An 18,310-nucleotide genomic window follows, 5' to 3' on the forward strand; every position below is an offset into this window, starting at 1 on the left:
TTTTGTAGTGAACTGATTAAGAACCCTAATTTTTTTTTAATTTTTTTTTTTAAGTAACTTCACACTACAGTTTTCTTGATAATTATTACATGTTTTTCCCAAGAATTATGTGTCTGGTTTTATTTTCTCCTCACGTTGATGTCTATATTTAATAACTGGATGGTTTTCTCCAACTTTCATCTTTGCCGAGCTGCAAAGAAATCCTTGACAGTGTATGAGAGAATCTCTGCTCAACATTTAGACTCTCAGCCATCTTTTCAGCCCGTCTGCTGCTGCTCAAACGCTCGCTGCTCTTTCAGTGTCCGTTTCCCTTCCAACAGCTCTACTCCTGGTCGGTTGGAGCTGCAGCGGCCGCGCCGTCTCTGGCGAAGCGGATAAAGGAGGGATCAGCTGTCATACATGCACCGCCAAGAGTTTTGATCATCCATTATAGAATGAGGCGCTTTGTCCACTAATTGCCTCGAGCCACAGTGGCCTCTCTGCAACCTGATCTCTCTGAGGACCCGGCTGAGTCTGAGCCAGATAAGGACGACCCCACAAGATGAGTCGGTGCCATTTGCAAACTGAAGATGTTAAATGGGCTATAAAGTGCTGGCTGGATGCCCGGGCCTCCTGAATCACATTTACTGTCTTTTGTGTTCAGGTCACAGCTTAGTCATTTGATCCGAGTTGTGTAGAAGTTGTTTTTTGACTGATAGAAAGTAGCTGTGTGATGCACTCGATTTGTAATATTGTGTTTGATGATACGATACGAGTCAATCTCTGAGAAAGAACAGTGAAAGCTGTGGACTCTGAGGTGAGACTGAACGGAGCAGTGACACATTTTTACTTGTTTTATCGCCGTACTCTAGAAAGTCCTGAAAAAGGAACAACGAAACTAAAGTGCTGCTGTGCTTTAATCGCTTTTATATGCAGAGAAGATATTTCTAAAATGACCAAAATGTAAGTAGACACTGAATAGTTATGGACAGTTTTCACTGAAATGAAGCACATTTATTAAGTGATGTATCTAAGTACAGCTGATAAGATATCATTATTAAATAAATAATAAGGAAATATGTTGTACCATCCCCCAAAAGTTGGGATGTTGTGTAAAAGAAATTGCAAATCATGTGAACCTGTATTTCAACAAAAATAGAACAAAGACATATCAAATGTTAAAACTAAGACATTTTTATTGTTTTATGAAAAATATATGATCATTCTGCATTTAATGCCAGCAACACATTTAAAACAAATACTGGAAAAGTTGTGTAATGCTGGAAAAAAACCCACCTCCAGATTGTGATCCATCAGACCTCAGGACAGTTGTCCACTTCACCTCAGTCCATCTTCAATGATCTCGGTCCAGAGAAGGCGGCGGTGTTTCTGGATCATGTTTCTATCTGGTTTCTTCTTTGGAGAGTTTTAACATCATTTGTGGACGCAGCGATGAACTGTGTTCACAGACGATAGTTTTCACAAGTGTTCCTGAGCCCATGGAGTGATTTCCACTCCAGAATAGTGTGTTTTTAATGCAGTGCTGCCTGAGGGCCCGAAGATCACCACCATCCAATATTGGTTTCCAGCCTTGTCCCTTGTGTTCAGAGATTTCTCCAGATTCTCTGAATCTTTGAATGATATTATGAACCGTAGGCGATGAAATCCACTAATTCTTTGGAGTTTTACATCAGAGTGGTGAACCTCTCCCCATCTTCACTGCTGAGAGACTCTGCCTGATGTGCAGGACAGACCTGAAGACAACCTAGATGTGTCTCACATCATCTTCAAGCAGCCCTAAAACAGAACCGAGCCTCCTCCATGTATTATTTCAGGTCTGGTGTTCTTTTCTTGGAAAGCTTCATCTGAGATGATGTGACCAGTTTTGTCTCATCTGTCCAATCTACATTCTCCCAGAAGCATTGAGGCTTGTCAATATGCATTTTTAGCAAATTCCAGTCTTTAGAAATGGAGTTCAGTTTGTATCTCTTTGGAGGTTTTCTTTGGCTCTTTGTTTTTACACCATCCTTTTGTTCTGAGGTTAATTTTCCACCTGCTACTGTGTTCACGGAGGTCGACTAGAATTTACAACTTCCGTCACAGGAACATCGAGCTGCTGGGAGTCTTTTCTATAGTTTTCTAACTTTTTTCGTTTTAAATTTACTGAATAACTGATTACAAGATTGAAGACGTGTGCTACTATGCTAATTAGTGTGAATCCTTCTGCATATTTTTTTTTAACAAAACCAGAACTTTACTTTTGAAAACATTTAACTTTTTTTTTTTTTTTATAACTTTTGCCAAAACTCTTTGTAGGAGATATCTTTCTGTCTCTCTCTTTGTTTTATTTTCTACAAATTAAGCAAATATCCAAAATCACGAGCTTACTCATAGGTCAAAGCCGTAAGAATTATATTTCACTTTTGGCACGTTTGGCAATATTGTGATATGATAGTCAAAGGGTTAGGTTGCAAGTCTTTGAAGTAGATTGTTGGTTCGATACCAGGTCGGGCCGATTCTTCTTGCATGTGTTTTCCCCTTTTCTCCCTCCAAAGCAGGAAGCAGCGAAGCCGCTATAGCAACACTGCATTCAGCAGCTTGAGGCAAACTATTGCAGCTTACAGCATTCACATGCATTTTAGTTACTTAAATAGTTTGAAATATGAGAATAATCAAATTATTTATATTATTTTAGGACCAATAAATGTGTCACAGCAATTTTACAGTATGTTTTTTGGTGGAAGCAATAATTCATCATTTGTTACACTTTCTTGGCTTCGTTCTGATATACCACAGGCATGTCGGTATAAATGAGACAATGAGCTCGAGACTATAACCCCATGAACTGGCTGGCTGGTATTATTTACCAATCTGGACTTATTTCAGATACTAGTGTCTGTACATGTGTTTATGTTGTGAATTTTTGTATTGAAAAAACAAATTATTGTCTGACGGAACTGCTCACAATTTACTGGAGACCAAACGCGACTAAGTTGAAAGCACTTCACCCCTCATGGTGGTTATATTCTTTTAAACACTAACAGCTGGAGTACATAGCCAAACCAATGTGTCCACATACTTATGACCTGCTCTCAGATATACGGATCAAAATATATGGAGAAAAGAGGCCACTCCTTCATTTCAGCACACACTGAAGGAATCTCCAAGTCTGAGGAAACAGCCTGTTAATGAGTCCTCTTCCTCTCCGCTCTCTTTCCTCTCCTCTTCATCATCACCTATTGTTGATCCCTCCAAGCAGCACCTCTCACCTTTCCTCCCGAGCATTCAGCAGCTGGCCATACAAATGTCCGAGCAGCTCCACGACTGGCCAGATGGATGTGAATAATTCAGGATGTGTGGACGTGTTGGTGTGTGTGCGCTTCGGTGCACCGCGCGCCCGCTCTCCTTTGTCGACGTTGGGTGCATGCGTCAACTTTTGTTGGGTGTGTGCCTTGTGTATAATGTCAGTGGGTGGGATAGTGGTGTGTAACTGCCCATAAACTCTCCTCCTCAGCATGGGAGCACATTTGTATCAGTGACACCAGCTCTCGAGGACAAGCCGGAGCGCTTCGCAGCCCCCCAGCCATGCCTGGGTTTCACCTGAGAAGCCTGGTAAGCTATATTACACTGAAATGAGCTCTCACTGCTTTCCCCCCAGGGTGCAACGGCTATACAACCGTATGTAGGTGGATCTAAAGATAGCCTTTCACTACTACACAGATCTAACCTCCAGATAAAAGATGTTGTTTGCTGTTACAAAAGGAAAAAAGATGAAGTTTGCCAAATTTCAAGTTTGTCTCCATGTAGATTTATTGCAGCCTGCAAATTTTGTCTTAACAACGACAGGTAGAGAACCAGGTCAGCTGTGGCTAAACTAGGTCTGACCTCGGTGTCTTTAGCCTGAAGATAAGGATCACAGACTTAAAGTGTGAAATCTGGTCCTGATGCTGATAGACTGAGCCGAAGACCTTGTTTCACTCAGTTTGGCAGACATGTTACTCAACCTGCTGCCCTTAATAGTCCATTTATTGAGAGGCTAACTTATTTATCAAAGTGTGTCAGCGATAGATTAAATGTTTTCTATGCTCGACCTCTAAAATCTCAAAAGACAAAACAAAGACAGTTTACATGTTTCTTTTCTTTACTCTGTAGGTGATTTAAACTCTAAAGAATTGATCGCCATGCCACCACTGAAGCCCCAAGGACGAACAAATGCTGCAAAACAGAAGGCAGAGGCAAAAAGAAAAGTGACTCAAGAGAAAAATGTGAGACAGAAAGGTTCCAAAGCATCTCAGCCTCCCTCTGAAGTGCCTAACGGGAAACAAAAAAGAAGAGGCACTGCACCATCTGTCAAGGATGGGGAGCCGAATGAAGTCAACAGAAATGAAAGGAATAAAGCGGGTCAAAGGAAAAAGAGAGACTCCGAACAAGAGGAACCACACAAACAAGCAGGAAACAGAAAAACTGCAAATGGTAGATCAAAACCTCAGCATAAAAAAGAGGTGGGCATCAACAAGACCTCCAAATCTCCACCAGCAACACCCCCAACCATACGAGAGATGACCAACAACAAACCTTCCACCAAGCCTGAAAACAAGAGAAGTGACAAAGTGACAGACAGTGAGGAGGACAAATCAGAGAGCGAAGCAGGAAGCTCAGCGGAGGCGACAGGAGAGGAAATGAGTAACGATGAGAAGGAGGAGGAGCAGGGCAGTAATGAAGAGCCCACTGAGACTCCGCAGAGTGAAGAGAGCAGCGAGGAGGCAGAGGCATCGGATACTCGAAGAGAGACAGAACCGTCAGCACATGAGCTGTCAGACAAAGAGGATGCCGAATCCAGCAGAAGTGAATCTGAGGTCGAACCTGTTGCATCCACTGAAGAAGTAGAAGAAGAAAATGGAGAAAATGAAGTTGAAGTATCTGAGACGGTCACCAGTGATGGGAGTGAGTACCAGGAGATAACCCAGGAGGACAGCAAAAAGCCAACCGGCAATAAAGCCTGCAGACGACGTAGACAGACACCACGTCCTTCAAAGCCGGTACAAGAAGGCAAATACAAGATGTTTAAGAAAACGAAGGCAGATAAGCAGGCTGAGAAGGCAGAGAAACAAAGAGCCAAAGCAGAGAAGCAGAGGTTAGAAAAGGAAGCCAAACTAAAAGCCAAGGAAGAGAAGAAGAACAAAAAGAAGCCGCAGAAGGATGACAAAACAATCTCTGCAACCGAGGACGCTCAACCAAAAATTATCAAAGCGAGACATTCTCCTGCAGAAGCCGATGCAGATCAGGAAGAGGAGGAAGCTGAACCGATGCTGGCCAAAGCCATTACGGGCCAAAACCGAATGATGCTTCTCAAAGCCAAAGGTAAAGAGCTCAAGGGCATTCTGGAGCTGGAGGAGCAGCAGAGCACTGGATCGGTCGGCAAAGGGCTGTCACAGAGCTTCCTCTTGGGAAAAGTCAAGGTGACGTCTCTCCAACACAAAGCAAACAAGATGTTACCGAAGTCTGACGAGGAAGCGTCAGTGAGTGAGGCTGCTGGTGGGGCGTCCGGCAGAGCTAAGGAACGTTTGATAGCACGAAGAAAAGGTATGACGACCATTCGCAGAGTGACCGGTTGGATTCAAAAGAAAATGCCACGGGAGTTAAACTTGAGACAGAAGCTCTCTGCCTGGACTAAAGCCATCGGGGTTTCACGCTGGCTCTCCATCAGAGCCATAAAACAAAAACAAATCCCCAGAAAGTCTAAAGGCAATATCTTCAAACACAGGATGGCCATGAGAGTTGCCAGTAAAACCAGCCTGGCCGGTAAGAAAAGCAAGAGCTCCCTGGACGACAGAACGGGTAAAGAGAAAGTTGGGCTGCAGAGGAAGGCAGGCGAGGCGGCAGAAGAAGGAGCTCTGAATGGAGAGAAAGAGATGGAAGCCAAATACGCTGTGGTACTCCCCAGGATGAACAGACTTGGCAAGGCAATGACAGCTGAGGCACCTCAGGCAACTCCTGGACCGTCGACTCCATCGGGTCCACCAGGAGAACCCACTACCTCAGAGCCCAAACCCCCAAAGCCCGGTGCCAAGCTTGTACTTCCTGTCAAACCGGATCTCAGCCTCCTGAAGTCCTTAAAGAAGCCTTTGCCAGGAGGGTTGACATCAGGTGGGGGTGTTTCCGGAAGGAGCCGTGGATCCAGTGGTACACCAGAAGGACCATCCAGCACTGAGGACAGAAGCAGGAGAGATGGTCTGGAAAATCAAGATGGAGTCAGTATGCTACAAGCTGCAAGAGGGAAGCTGAACCCTTCTCAGATCAACCTGACCAAGATGTCCTTGTCAAGTGGAACGATGGGTGGTGGAGCGATAAGAACAAAGGGACCGGACCCAGAGAGACCAGGTGCAACTGGGACACACAGGTCCACTGCTCAGCCCTTCATAAATGGGGAGGCCAGTGTGTCAGGTGTTCGGTCTTTGTATGAAGAAGAAGCAGACAGGGAAGTGGCCCAGCTGATGGGCGAGGGAGGGGTATATACCATCACTCAACCAGAGGTGCACTGGACTGGAAACCCCCGGATGAGTGGGGACCCTCAGGTATGGGTTACACTTTTGGTGGTGGACTTTCGGGGTTAACCGAGGCTTCTTCCAAGTCTTTTTTTTGTGTTTGTTGCAGGACTGGCTGCGTGCTGAGAACCTGCTGCCCCATCAGACAGTGGAGAAGCTCACCAAGTGGACAGTCTATAACGATGAAGGCCAAGCCAGGACCATCCCAGCCCACAATGGCAGGGGACCTTGGGAATCAGAGGACCCCACCCAGGAGATGCTAGAGAGCCGACTAGTCAGCACACAGGTATCGTTACTCCATTTTAATATATGATAGCAATGTTTAGATGCTACAATATTCTTTACATCCCTCAAAATACTAACAGTTGGATAGGAGAAGAAATGCTCCTATATATGACGGTTAGATCCCCAGCTCCTCCCTTGGGCAAGACACTGAACTCCTAGTTGTTCCCGATGGCGTACCATTGGTGTGTGAATGTACTCCTGATGGAAAGCACCTTGCCTGGCAGCTCCGCTCCATTATTGTGTGAATGTGTTTCAATGAGAAACAGTGTAAATTCTTTAAGACCACTAAGGAGACAAAGCGCTAAATAAGTGCAGACCAAAAACAGAATGCAATGATTTGCAAATCATGTAAACTCATATTTAATAGAAAATTTAACAAAGACAACATATCCAATGTTGAAACTGATTTATGAATAATATATGCTCATATATATGAATTTGATGGCATTAAAGGTTCTGAGTAGCTTACCAAAAGCTCGAATAATATGCAATGTTTCCAATTCATACAGTGCACCTGGAAAGTGTTCACAGCGCTTCACTTTTTCCACATTTTGTTGTGTCTTATTTCAAAATGGATTAAATTCATTTTTTTCCTCAAATTTGACACACAATACCCCATAATGATAACGTGAAAAAAGGTTTTTTGAAATGTTTGTAAATCTATTAAAAATTTTAAAAAACAAAAGAAATCACATGTACATAAGTATTCACAGTCTTTGCCATGACACTCAAAATTGAGCTCAGCTGCTTCCTGTTTCCACTGATCATCCTAGAGATGTTACTACAACTTGATTGGAGTCCACCTGGTAAATTCAGTTGATTGGACATGATTTGGAAAGACACACACCGTCTATATAAGGTCCCACAGTTGACATGTCGGAGCACAAACCAAGACATGAAGTCCAAGGAATCATCTGTAGACCTCCGAGACAGGATTGTATGGAGGCACAGATCTGGGGAAGGGTACAGAAACATTTCTGCAGCATTGAAGGTCCCAATGAGCACAGTGGCCTCCATCATCCGTAAATGGAAGAAGTTTGAACCACCAGGACTCTTCCTAGAGTCGGCCGCCCGACCAAACGGAGCGATCGGGGGAGAAGGGCCTTAGTCAGGGAGGTGACCAAGAACCCGATGGTCCTTCCAGAAGGACAACCATCTCTGAAGCACTCCACCCAGCAGGTCTGTATGGTAGAGTGGACGGACGGAAGCCACTCCTCAGGAAAAGGCTCATGACAGCCCACCTGGAGTTTACCAAAAGGCACCTGAAGGACTGTCAGACCATGAGAAACTAAATTCTCTGGTCTGATGAAACAAAGATTGAACTCTTTGGCCTGAATGCCGAGCGTCATGTTTGGAGGAAACCAGACACCGCTCATCACCTGGCCAATACCATCTCTACGGTGAAGCACGGTGGTGGCAGCATCATGCTGTGGGGATGTTTTTCAGCGGCAGGAACTGGGAGACTAGTCAGGATGGAGGGAAAGATGAATGCAGCAATGTACAGAGACATCCTTGATGAAAACCTTCTCCAGAGCGCTCTGGACCTGAGACTGGGTCAAAGGTTCATCTTCCAACAGGACAACGACCCGAAGCACACAGCCAAGATAACAAAGGAATGTCTTCAGGACAACTCTGTGAATGTCTTTGAGAGGCCCAGGCAGAGCCCAGACTTGAACCCGATTGAACATCTCTGGAGAGATCTGGAGATGTCTGAGCACCGACGCTCCCCATCCAACCTGATGGAGCTTGAGAGGTCCTGCAAAGAAGAACGGGAGAAACTGCCCAAGAATAGGTGCCAAGCTTATAGCATCATACTCAAAAAGACTTGTGGCTGTAATTTCTGCCAAAGGTGCTTCAACAAAGTATTGAGCAAAGGCTGTGAATACTTACGTACGTGTTATATTTTTGTTCTTTATTTTTAATAGATTTGCAAAAATTTTAAACAAACTTTTTTCACGTTATCATTATGGGATATTGTGTGTAGAATTTAGAGGGGAAAAAAATATTTAATTAAATTTGGAATAAGGCTGTAACATAACAAAATGTGGAAAAAGTGAAGCCCTGTGAATACTTTCCGGATGCACTGTAGACTTACTAGGGTGGGCAGCCCTGGTATATTGACGGTTGAGGTCCTCCCTGAGTGAGACTAATGTTTCCTCTGTTTAACACTCAATAAACACACTGATTCTTCTGTCCAGCAGCAGCAGTGGAAAAGAACCACTTTGTGTTCAGGAACAGCTGCAGCTTCCTCAGACGCTTTAATTTGAAAATGCTTTATGTCAGTGGCCCCGCCCCTTCCTCTACAGAGCCAAGATGGCGACCGTTTAGGGTGGAAAGTGTCCAGAGTTTATTTTTTGGAGCGTTCTGAGTGCTTCATCCTGGTACTGGTAGTGTTCTGATGGTTCTGTACTGACAGTGAGAACACACTGATGCACTCAGAATAAAGAGAGTTAGTACACAAGTACACCAACACAGCAACACAGAGATCAGAGGACAGAAACCGCAACCTGGAACGTGCTCTTCCCCCAACCCCTCAGAAAATGGTATTGTTCACATCAAAGAAGCTCATTCAGCTGGTTTGAGTGGAGCTCAGCCATGTGAATAAATGTTACTAAACATGAGTATGTCTCGGAAACTTTCATTTGGACAAAGTAGCTCTCAGAGGAAAAAAGGTTGGCGACCCCTGATCTACACTAACCGCAATATAGATGTCAAATATACTAATATATTTAGAAATTTAATGTCCACAATAAAAGAAGTGAACGATGTTCTTTAATAAAAGGCCTGTGACAGAGGAGGAAAAAGAGAGCTGACAGACCATTAAAGACAATTTAAACATATTTACACCAAGACAGTAACTCAATATGGGGACGTGTCGTAAACTGTCAGTCTTGGTGTAAAATTTTAATTCTTATGGACACTTTAGTTTTTCAAATTTGAGTTTAAGATTTTTTTTTTCACTTAAGTGTACAAAACTTAAAGGTGTTTACTTACACTGAACTTGCCATGCATCTTCTCTATCCTTTGCCTTTTTTTTGTCTCCAAAATTCCAAGACAAAGCCTGCATGAGGTGATCAACCTTATTCACTTTGTCTGTGAGTGTTTAAAGTCACAGAGACCAACTTTACTTCCAGTTCATAAAAGTACCTCTACGTTGTCTCGTGTCTGAGGGTTGGAGCGTCGGCATATCAGTTCTACTTCATCACTTTCAGCCGCTGTGCGCCCAAAACAAAAGGCTATAAAAGACCTGCTGCTGGTTTATTTATTTCCTGGTCTTTGCAGCTACAATGGAGCATACAGCATGCAGCAGCAGGCTGCTATGAGATTGCAGAATATCACCTATCACATCGCTGCACTGCTATAAGTGGATTGATTACTTGCTGTGGAAAGCTTACGAGCAGAGAGGACCACTAGCAGTTAAACAAAACACACCGTAAACCTTTTAAGGCCTCTGGAGGAGGTTAATTTACTTTCAACCAGACTGGAAGAAGAAGGTAGGAGCAGACCTGTTCTCATATCTGCTCATGTCTGTGCCTTTTCAGGTGGTGATGCCTGGCAGCAGGAGAGCTGTGGAGGTGGATGAAGTGGAGGATCTGTCTCAGCTGGAGTGAATTTATAGTCTCTCTCACACACACACACACACACACACACACACACACACACACACACACACACACACACACACACACACACACACACACACACACACACACAGTATTTACTGTACACTGTAACTGTGCCCAGTTTCACGCTGTCTGTCTTGTGTTTTTAGAGAGGTGTGTGAGAGCTCTGTGCTTCTGAATCTAAAGAAGAGATTCCATCGTGACTGTATTTATGTAAGTGTCGTTACTGTCCTGATCCTTGATTATTTACATACAGCAAGTACAATACCGTTAAATAACAGTAGAATTTATGATGTTCACTGTGATCTGAAGGATTTCAACTCTCGAATGCACATCAGGACAATCTTACATCAATAACTCCCTAAAACCAATAATAATAACAAATATTTTTAATACCATACTGAAAATGATAGTAATCAGTGTTGCGAATTCCCAGATTTATCTGATGGTGGCAAAGTTGGGGGCGGGGGGGTATTTTGGGGGTGATTTTTGTCATTTTATTTAGCTAATTTAATGATCTTACCCAGTAAATAATTAACTTGTAAAGCACTAATTACGACAATAGTTTACACAAATGTCAAACACACAGACTGGATACAAAAGAGTTCGTAGCTTCAGGTCTGTAAAATGGTTCTGACCCAGAAGTGTCTTCAGCTGCAATACCAGCGAGTGCCACTAGAGGTCGGCTCCAAAAAGCCTCCGGCTCCATAGACTCCCATTCAACTTCTCTCATCAAATACAAAGTATAAATAAATTATAAAATGTCTCCACCAGTTATCTCGGTGTTGTTAGCTAAAGTTTCAAAACTAGATGATCTGTTTCTGTGTATTTACTTTTATTTTTCTTTCACAGACTTTCATTGGAAACATGCTGCTGTCCATTAACCCCTTCAAGCCCCTTAACATCTACACAGAAGAGCTGAGGCAGAAATACCAGGGCAAAGAGCAGCAGAGGAACCCACCGTGAGCAAACGCTTCTCTCACTGCTCTACATTAGTCTCTCGTTACAACTGGCAGCATGTGTCTTCAGGTTTGAGTCCCTTCATAACATCTGTCCCCCTTGTACTGTTAGTGTTTGATGATCTGTTGTTCTGTGCTTCAGCCATGTGTACGCCATCGCTGACTCAGCCTTCAGTCTTTCTCAGGCATCCACGCAGGAGCAGTGCATCATCATAAGGTACTAATATTAATACCAGTTTAACATATTTTATTATTTATTACTGTATTACTATTACAGTACATCACCAGTGAGGACCAGACTGGATATAAAAGTGTTTGTAGCTTCAGGTCTGTAAAATGGTTCCGATTCAGCTGCAATACCAGCGAGTGCCACTAGAGGTCGGCTCCAAAAAGCCTCCGGCTCCATAGACTCCCATTCAACTTCTCTCATCAAATCCAAAGTGAATAAAATGTGTCCATCAGTTATCTCGGTGTTGTTAGCTAAAGTCACTCCTTCTTATTAGTTTTCTGGAGGTCCATCTGAAAATAATCCCTCATTCATTAGAAAAGAAGATTCAAGAAGACCTGTTTTTGGGGGCGTGTCTGTTTGATTGACAGGCCTGCGGTGCAGTCAGGTTACAGCTATCGGTGGGCGGGACGTAGTATCGTCGTGTTTCCAATCAGATCGATCAGATCCACCGCTGGCTCCTCCCCCAGCTCGTCCAAATATGGTCACTTCCTGCTCTGAACCGCTCCGAACTAGCAAAGATGGTGACGGACAGAATCTGAACTGGAGGATTCATAACGTTCACAAACTAACGATGACATCACTGATGATTGATGACATCACTGATGGTTGATAGCATCACTGATGGTTGATGATTGGGAGAACAATGGTATTCTGTGCTTTTCATATGGATGATAGCAAATACAGTGACCCCTCGCTATAACGCGGTTCACCTTTCACGGTCTCGCTGCTTCACGGATTTGCATCGTGCATTGTGTTCTGCATTCTGATTGGCTAAACAGTCTCTCCGCTTCTTCTCTACCTGTTTGTCAATAACGTTGCGGTTTAATATGTACACGTACGTAAAACAGCTTGCCAAATTAAAAATAATCGATGGTGGCATGTCGGTTTATAAGAATCTTTTTGCCCAGAAGAAAAAAGAGCGACAACAACTACCGATAACTATGTTCTTCTCTTGAAAAACCACACCTGCACCGCCGGCTTTAGAAGAAAGAACCGCTGCAGAGCGGAGTCAGGATGCAGCGGCTCAGTCAGAAGAGCAGTGAAATACACGAGTCACTATTTGTCCTACTGTACTTTGTATTTGTTTTCATAATCATTTTTCATTTCCTCCCGTTCTAATCCAATGACTCGGGTCGCAGTGGGGCGGTGCCGATCTCAGCAATTTGAAGCCTTCAGTTCGTATTGATGATTCAAATTATTATTTTACAGTACAGTAGTTATTTGTAAAAAAAAACCATTTATACAGTACTTTTATTTGTTAAACAAATGCTTGGGCTTGTAAAAAGGTTTTGTTCTTTGGTTTCAATGTATTATGGAGTATTTCATTGTATAATAATTGTAAAAAAAATAAAGGTTACTACTTCACGGATTTCACCTATCACGGTCTCTATTTGGAACGTAACCCCCGCGATAAACGAGGGTTCACTGTACCCATAAAAAAAATTCTGATCAATAGAAAACCAACTGTTCAAACCCATCTTTATATTTGTGAGGTGTTTTTAAAGACTTAAATCTTCCGTTGGAACTGATGGACTTGGAGCTCAATGTTTTGGGAGGTGGGCTGATGCATTTTTTTTTTCTTCAGACATTAATCAAAACGTAGAATATTGTCAGCATGCCTTAAAGTCAGTCAGCAGTTTGATGTTTTTGAGCTGAAATGTCTCAACAATTATTGGATGGATTACTATGACTGAGTGAACTGTCCAATGCTTTGCTTCTTGTGTAGTGGCCAGAGTGGTTCAGGGAAGACCGAAGCCACCAAGCTGATAGTACACTACCTCAGTTCTATGTATCAGGGCAGGAACGACAACCTCCGACAGGTGTGGACACATTGAATTAGTTGGAAGCACCACACAAACACAACCATTTTCGTCTCCGATTCACTTTCTTTCTCCTCCTCGACCAGCCCATGGAGGTCTTTCCCATCCTCGAGAGTTTTGGAAATGCCAAGACCATCCTCAACAACAACTCCAGCCGCTTCGGCAAGTACCTTCACATCCACGTTCTCCAGTGAGTTCACCAAACATCACTTCATCTGTGGATGTTTCTGTTTCTTTGTCGCTCTGCCTACTGAGACTTGTCACAGCTGTTTTATTTCTCTGCTGTCTCTCCTCTTGGTTAACAGTGGAGTTGTTGTAGGGACCTCATTGTCCAAATACCTCCTTGAGAAGTCCAGAGTTGTCTTTCAGGTGAGGACGCTGAGTGAGGTGTGCACCTGCATTGTGACTCTTTGTCTAGTATCGCTCGCATACTTGTAGTGGCTTGTAGGAAAATGAAAGATGTGTTTCTGGTCGATTGTGTTTGCATCTTGGAGGATGAATGCAGGACTGAATGATACAGGACACCTGCTCCTATAAAACTTATCAAATGGCTTTTCACTCTCAGTTTTTTAGACATGTTAGAGACGAGGTTTGGGTCTGTCCACCAAGCTTTTATTCCATTTCTGCCAGTAGATCCTGAACCCTTCACACTGAACCTTCAGATATTTCACTGCATGCTAAATGAATTGCCCACAGGTGTATATTGCAGGTACCTTTTCCTTTAGCGCCCCCAGGAGGTCAGAGTTTCCCGTTATCAGGTGAAATATCTCCACACTGTGTGGTAGGTATTGACACAAGTCTCCTGACTTTTCACGGAGTTTCCAGATATTGAAACGAAATCTCTCAACATCTGGATGGATTGGACCAACTTTTGGCAGGATCATTCATGGTCTCCAGGGGATGAATCCTAATGATGTTGGTGTAGCCCTGACTTTTCCTCTTGGGCCATCAACATGTCAAACTTTCAATTTGTCCACTACCGTTGTTGAAGACTAATTACCTGCATGATTAATGTTAGTCCCGTACTTTGTTTTTAGTGCTCATTAGCTAAACTAAAATGACAGCTGTGGTGAACGTTAGCTGCAAAATACATTGTGAGCATGTTAGTATGCTGTTGCTAGCATCGGTGCTCAAAGCACCGCTAATCTCACAAAGCCCCTAATATTTACCTTGTCTTGGTTCTTAATTCTTTGTCCTGGACTGAGAATCAAGAGTAATTTTGGTTCTCCATTTTTTGCTCCATGTTTTCCTGTCAACATGAAGTATTTAGCTGCAAATTTCTACTTGGGAGCATGTTTCATTGTCATTCTTGTTTCTTGCAGGGTACTTTACTCTGTAAGAACACGAGTCGTGACTCCAGTTGATGTCACTGTCTAGTTCTTCCCTCATTTCCCATGTAGGCCCACGAAGAGAGGAACTACCATGTTTTCTATGAGTTGCTGGCAGGTATGAACAACTGGGACAAACAGGAGCTCTACCTGCAGGGAGCCGAGACGTATTACTACTTAAACCAAGTACAGCACACAGAGCACATCCGTCATGATGAGAGGTGATCAGAAAGTTTAAAGACTGTTCCTGTTGAACGCAGCGCAGTGATGCACACAGAGCGGGAGGAAATAATAACCTTTGTGAGTAAGCATTCAAAGTTATTTCGCTTGATCATTATGGTGCGTTCATGAGCAACTGGGAAGTGAGAAAGTTCCGACCTCTGAGTTGAAGAAATCACCTGATCGCCTGTCGAACTGGGAAAGTCTGAGATTTTTGAGAGCTCTGAGAAGTCGGTGTGACGTCACTGGACATGCCAACGTTAGTGGTGAAAGGTGGAGATACACCTGCTCAGCACAAAATAATTCACTTCATGGTTAATTTCGGTTTTACTAGTTAAAGCAGGCTTTTACCACTGAAGCCGTTTGTGTGCCTGCTGTTTTAAATGTTATCTGCTAAAAACGACGCATAAAAATTAAGTGTGTGAATATTAATGACTCCATTTCTTCCCTGTGAAGGTCTACGTTGGTGATGACAACATTGTTTGTCACTTTTCTGTATTCAGACAGCAGATATGGAGCAGATTTCCTGGTAGCTGCCATGTTGCCTCTTTGTTGTTGTCATGCGAACGCTCTCAACTGGGAAGTTTGAGTTTACCAAATCAGAACTTTTTCACTTCTCAGCTGCCTGAACGCACCATTAACACCTGGATTACACTGCTATGTGATAATTTGCACTTTCAACACGGACCTGTAACTAAATCAGAGTGCACACCAAATCTTGTGTCAAATTTGTGGGGAACAGAAAGAAGTTGCAGAGAACCAAATTCGATAAGTCGTGAGGATAGGGAACTCTGATTGTGTTTTCATGGGCGAGAAACTCAATTGTTTTCAACGTTGTCTGAGAAACCTGTTGCCATGGCACCACAGTTCAGGTGGTTCGCAGCTGTGATTTTGAAATCACAGCTGACCTCTGACCTCTGTAACACGGGGCTGACGTTACATCACACTTTGAATGAAAAATAATAATAATAACCTATTAGTCTGCCCACTTTACAGCTGAGTTATTATCATATCACAGGGCCGTGTGCTCTGAGTGTGACTCCCTGTTTGGACATTTATTTTCTATCAGGCACAAAGCAGATATTTGTTCAAACTGCTGAGTCATAGTGTCCCACAAACATGGTTCATATATTCACAGAATCCAGACAATCTCCTCGACACAGTTATAAAAAAATATCTCTACTGACAATATTTTGTATGTAAAAACAACAATTTCATAAAACTAAATAATTTTTTCCTTGCTATAAAGGCTAATATATAAATATTTAAGTATTATCGAATCAAATGATGAAAGATTTGGATAACCCAGACTGTCCTGAAAAAAAACCAAGATACAGTATAGCATGAATGGTTCGCCCCAACGATGACCAAGATATGAGGGTTAAAACATTTCACCACCTAATTACAACAGGCTTTATGAAACATTTCCAGTTTTGGTTCCACGTTGGAACCACAAATGATCACGTTCCAGTGATCATAAACATGTAAGTCAGGTGCTGACGTTAATCAGGCGACATCACCTGGAACAGTTGGTGAAGAAGGTGATAACCTCCACCTGCTCATCACCGCGCTGCTCTCTGTGTGCAACAGGAAGCGTCTCAGAACCTTTTCATCACCCCTCGTTGTTTTTCCCTTTATTTCCCTCATTATATGAGTTATGTATTTATTGTTCTCCGTCCTCCTGCAGGGTGGAGCCTGTGATTTGAGGGGGAAACAGGACAAACAGGACTTCCAGCTTTTGGTTCAATGCTTCGAGACCATCGGTCTCCATGCCGATCAGATCTCCACCATCTGGGCCATCCTGTCCTCCATCCTGCAGCTGGGCAACATCTGCTTTAGCTCGTACGAGGTGTGTGTTTGGGGGGATGGGAGGTTCTAGACGAGTCACACATTAATGTCTTGAATTGTATATTTTCAGAGTGAGTCGTTCGAGGTGGCGCGTATCTTCAGCGAGGCCGAGGCCCGCAGGGTCGGCTCCTTGTTGCAGATTTCCTCCGAAGCGCTGCAGACGGTCATCACTCACAGAGTCACAGTCAGTATCCTCTCCTTCATCCGTCAGGCCTGTTGCCGAGTTAATATTCATATCCCTGCATGTGTGGACACTGATCACGTCTGTTGTCCACAGGAGACCACCTACGACAGGATCTACTGCCCCCTGTCTGTAGAAAGTGCCATAGAATCGAGGTAAGGAAATGTTGATCGGTGCAGCCTGGTAACCACAAACTGAAACCTTTTTCTGCTACACATCTGGAGGCTGATACCTGCTGCTGCAGGCCAGAGGTCCACCTATCCAGTCACATCCAAAGACTCTTGATGCCAGGACTAAATTGGACATGTAATTACACCATGGACTGGATATAAAAGTGTTTGTAGCTTCCAAGTCTGAAAAATGGTTCCAATGCAGTTATCTCGGTGTTGTTAGCTAAAGTCACTCCTTCTTATTAGTTTTCTGGAGGTCCATCTGAAAATAATCCCTCATTCATTAGAAAAGAAGATTCAAGAAGACCTGTTTTTGGGGGCGTGTCTGTTTGATTGACAGGCCTGTGGTGCAGTCAGGTTACAGCTACATATAGAATCTGAACTGGAGGCGAATGACGTCACTGTTGGTTGATACTTGATCTGGATTCATAAACTAAGGCTGAGTTTATACTGGATTCATGTAGATACTCGACCTACTACAGGTTTTGATTTACAGGGACGTAGTATCGTCAGGTTTCCAATCAGATCAGTCAGATCCACCTCTGGCTCCTCCCGCAACTCGTCAAAATATGGTCACTTCCTGCTCTAAACCGCTCCGAACTAGCAAAGATGGTGACGGACAGAATCTGAACTGGAGGATTCGTAACGTTCACAAACTAACGGGTGTGTTCTGGGTCTGATGGATCATCTACTTCCAGTTGAATGTACCATGTAATCTTTTAATCAGATGCTGGATTCACCTCAACTGTCTATGAAAAGATGCAGTTGTTCTACTTCCAGCTTCTTCCAGATGTTTTTAGCTCATCACCTTTTAAATTTTAAAAGACCAGCCGCCCTGTGAAAAGAAATCATTTCCACCCTCACAGTGTCAGTGATCTTTCTTTCAGCCTCACCTGTCGGGAGGGACATCATCCACTAAATCAAGCTGTCTTCTCAGGGTCAGCTCTCTATTCATTCATTCCTGCTGATGACACACCTGTCCGTCTGTCAACCTCACATTCAATCTTATCGCTCTCTAACAAAACCACAGGATTCCTGAAATACTTCACTCGGGGCAGAAAGTCACTCTGAATGAAGCAATCCTTTTTCCCATGTCCTTAAATCTGGAAATTCAAACCCTGCAA

At 43.3% G+C, this 18,310-nt stretch overlaps 1 protein-coding gene across 1 annotated transcript in view; it reads left to right on the forward strand.

Moving 5' to 3' along the window:
- The first annotated feature begins 4,492 nt into the window (after positions 1–4,492).
- Positions 4,493–18,310, forward strand: part of myo15b (myosin XVB) — a 61,304-nt gene continuing 47,486 nt past the window's right edge. The window contains 13 exon segments of the mRNA XM_069722469.1: positions 4,493–6,554; positions 6,634–6,810; positions 10,352–10,416; positions 10,582–10,645; positions 11,285–11,394; positions 11,534–11,608; positions 13,347–13,440; positions 13,527–13,630; positions 13,746–13,809; positions 14,841–14,954; positions 16,675–16,836; positions 16,906–17,019; positions 17,113–17,171. Coding sequence (XP_069578570.1) covers positions 4,539–6,554; positions 6,634–6,810; positions 10,352–10,416; positions 10,582–10,645; positions 11,285–11,394; positions 11,534–11,608; positions 13,347–13,440; positions 13,527–13,630; positions 13,746–13,809; positions 14,841–14,954; positions 16,675–16,836; positions 16,906–17,019; positions 17,113–17,171 — 3,218 coding nt within the window. The 5' untranslated portion in view covers positions 4,493–4,538.

Source organism: Brachyistius frenatus, unplaced genomic scaffold, assembly GCF_029030835.1.
Source record: "Brachyistius frenatus isolate BFR_SWC_R1_liver_20210118 unplaced genomic scaffold, ASM2903083v1 Contig_293, whole genome shotgun sequence".
NCBI lineage: Eukaryota > Metazoa > Chordata > Actinopteri > Embiotocidae > Brachyistius > Brachyistius frenatus.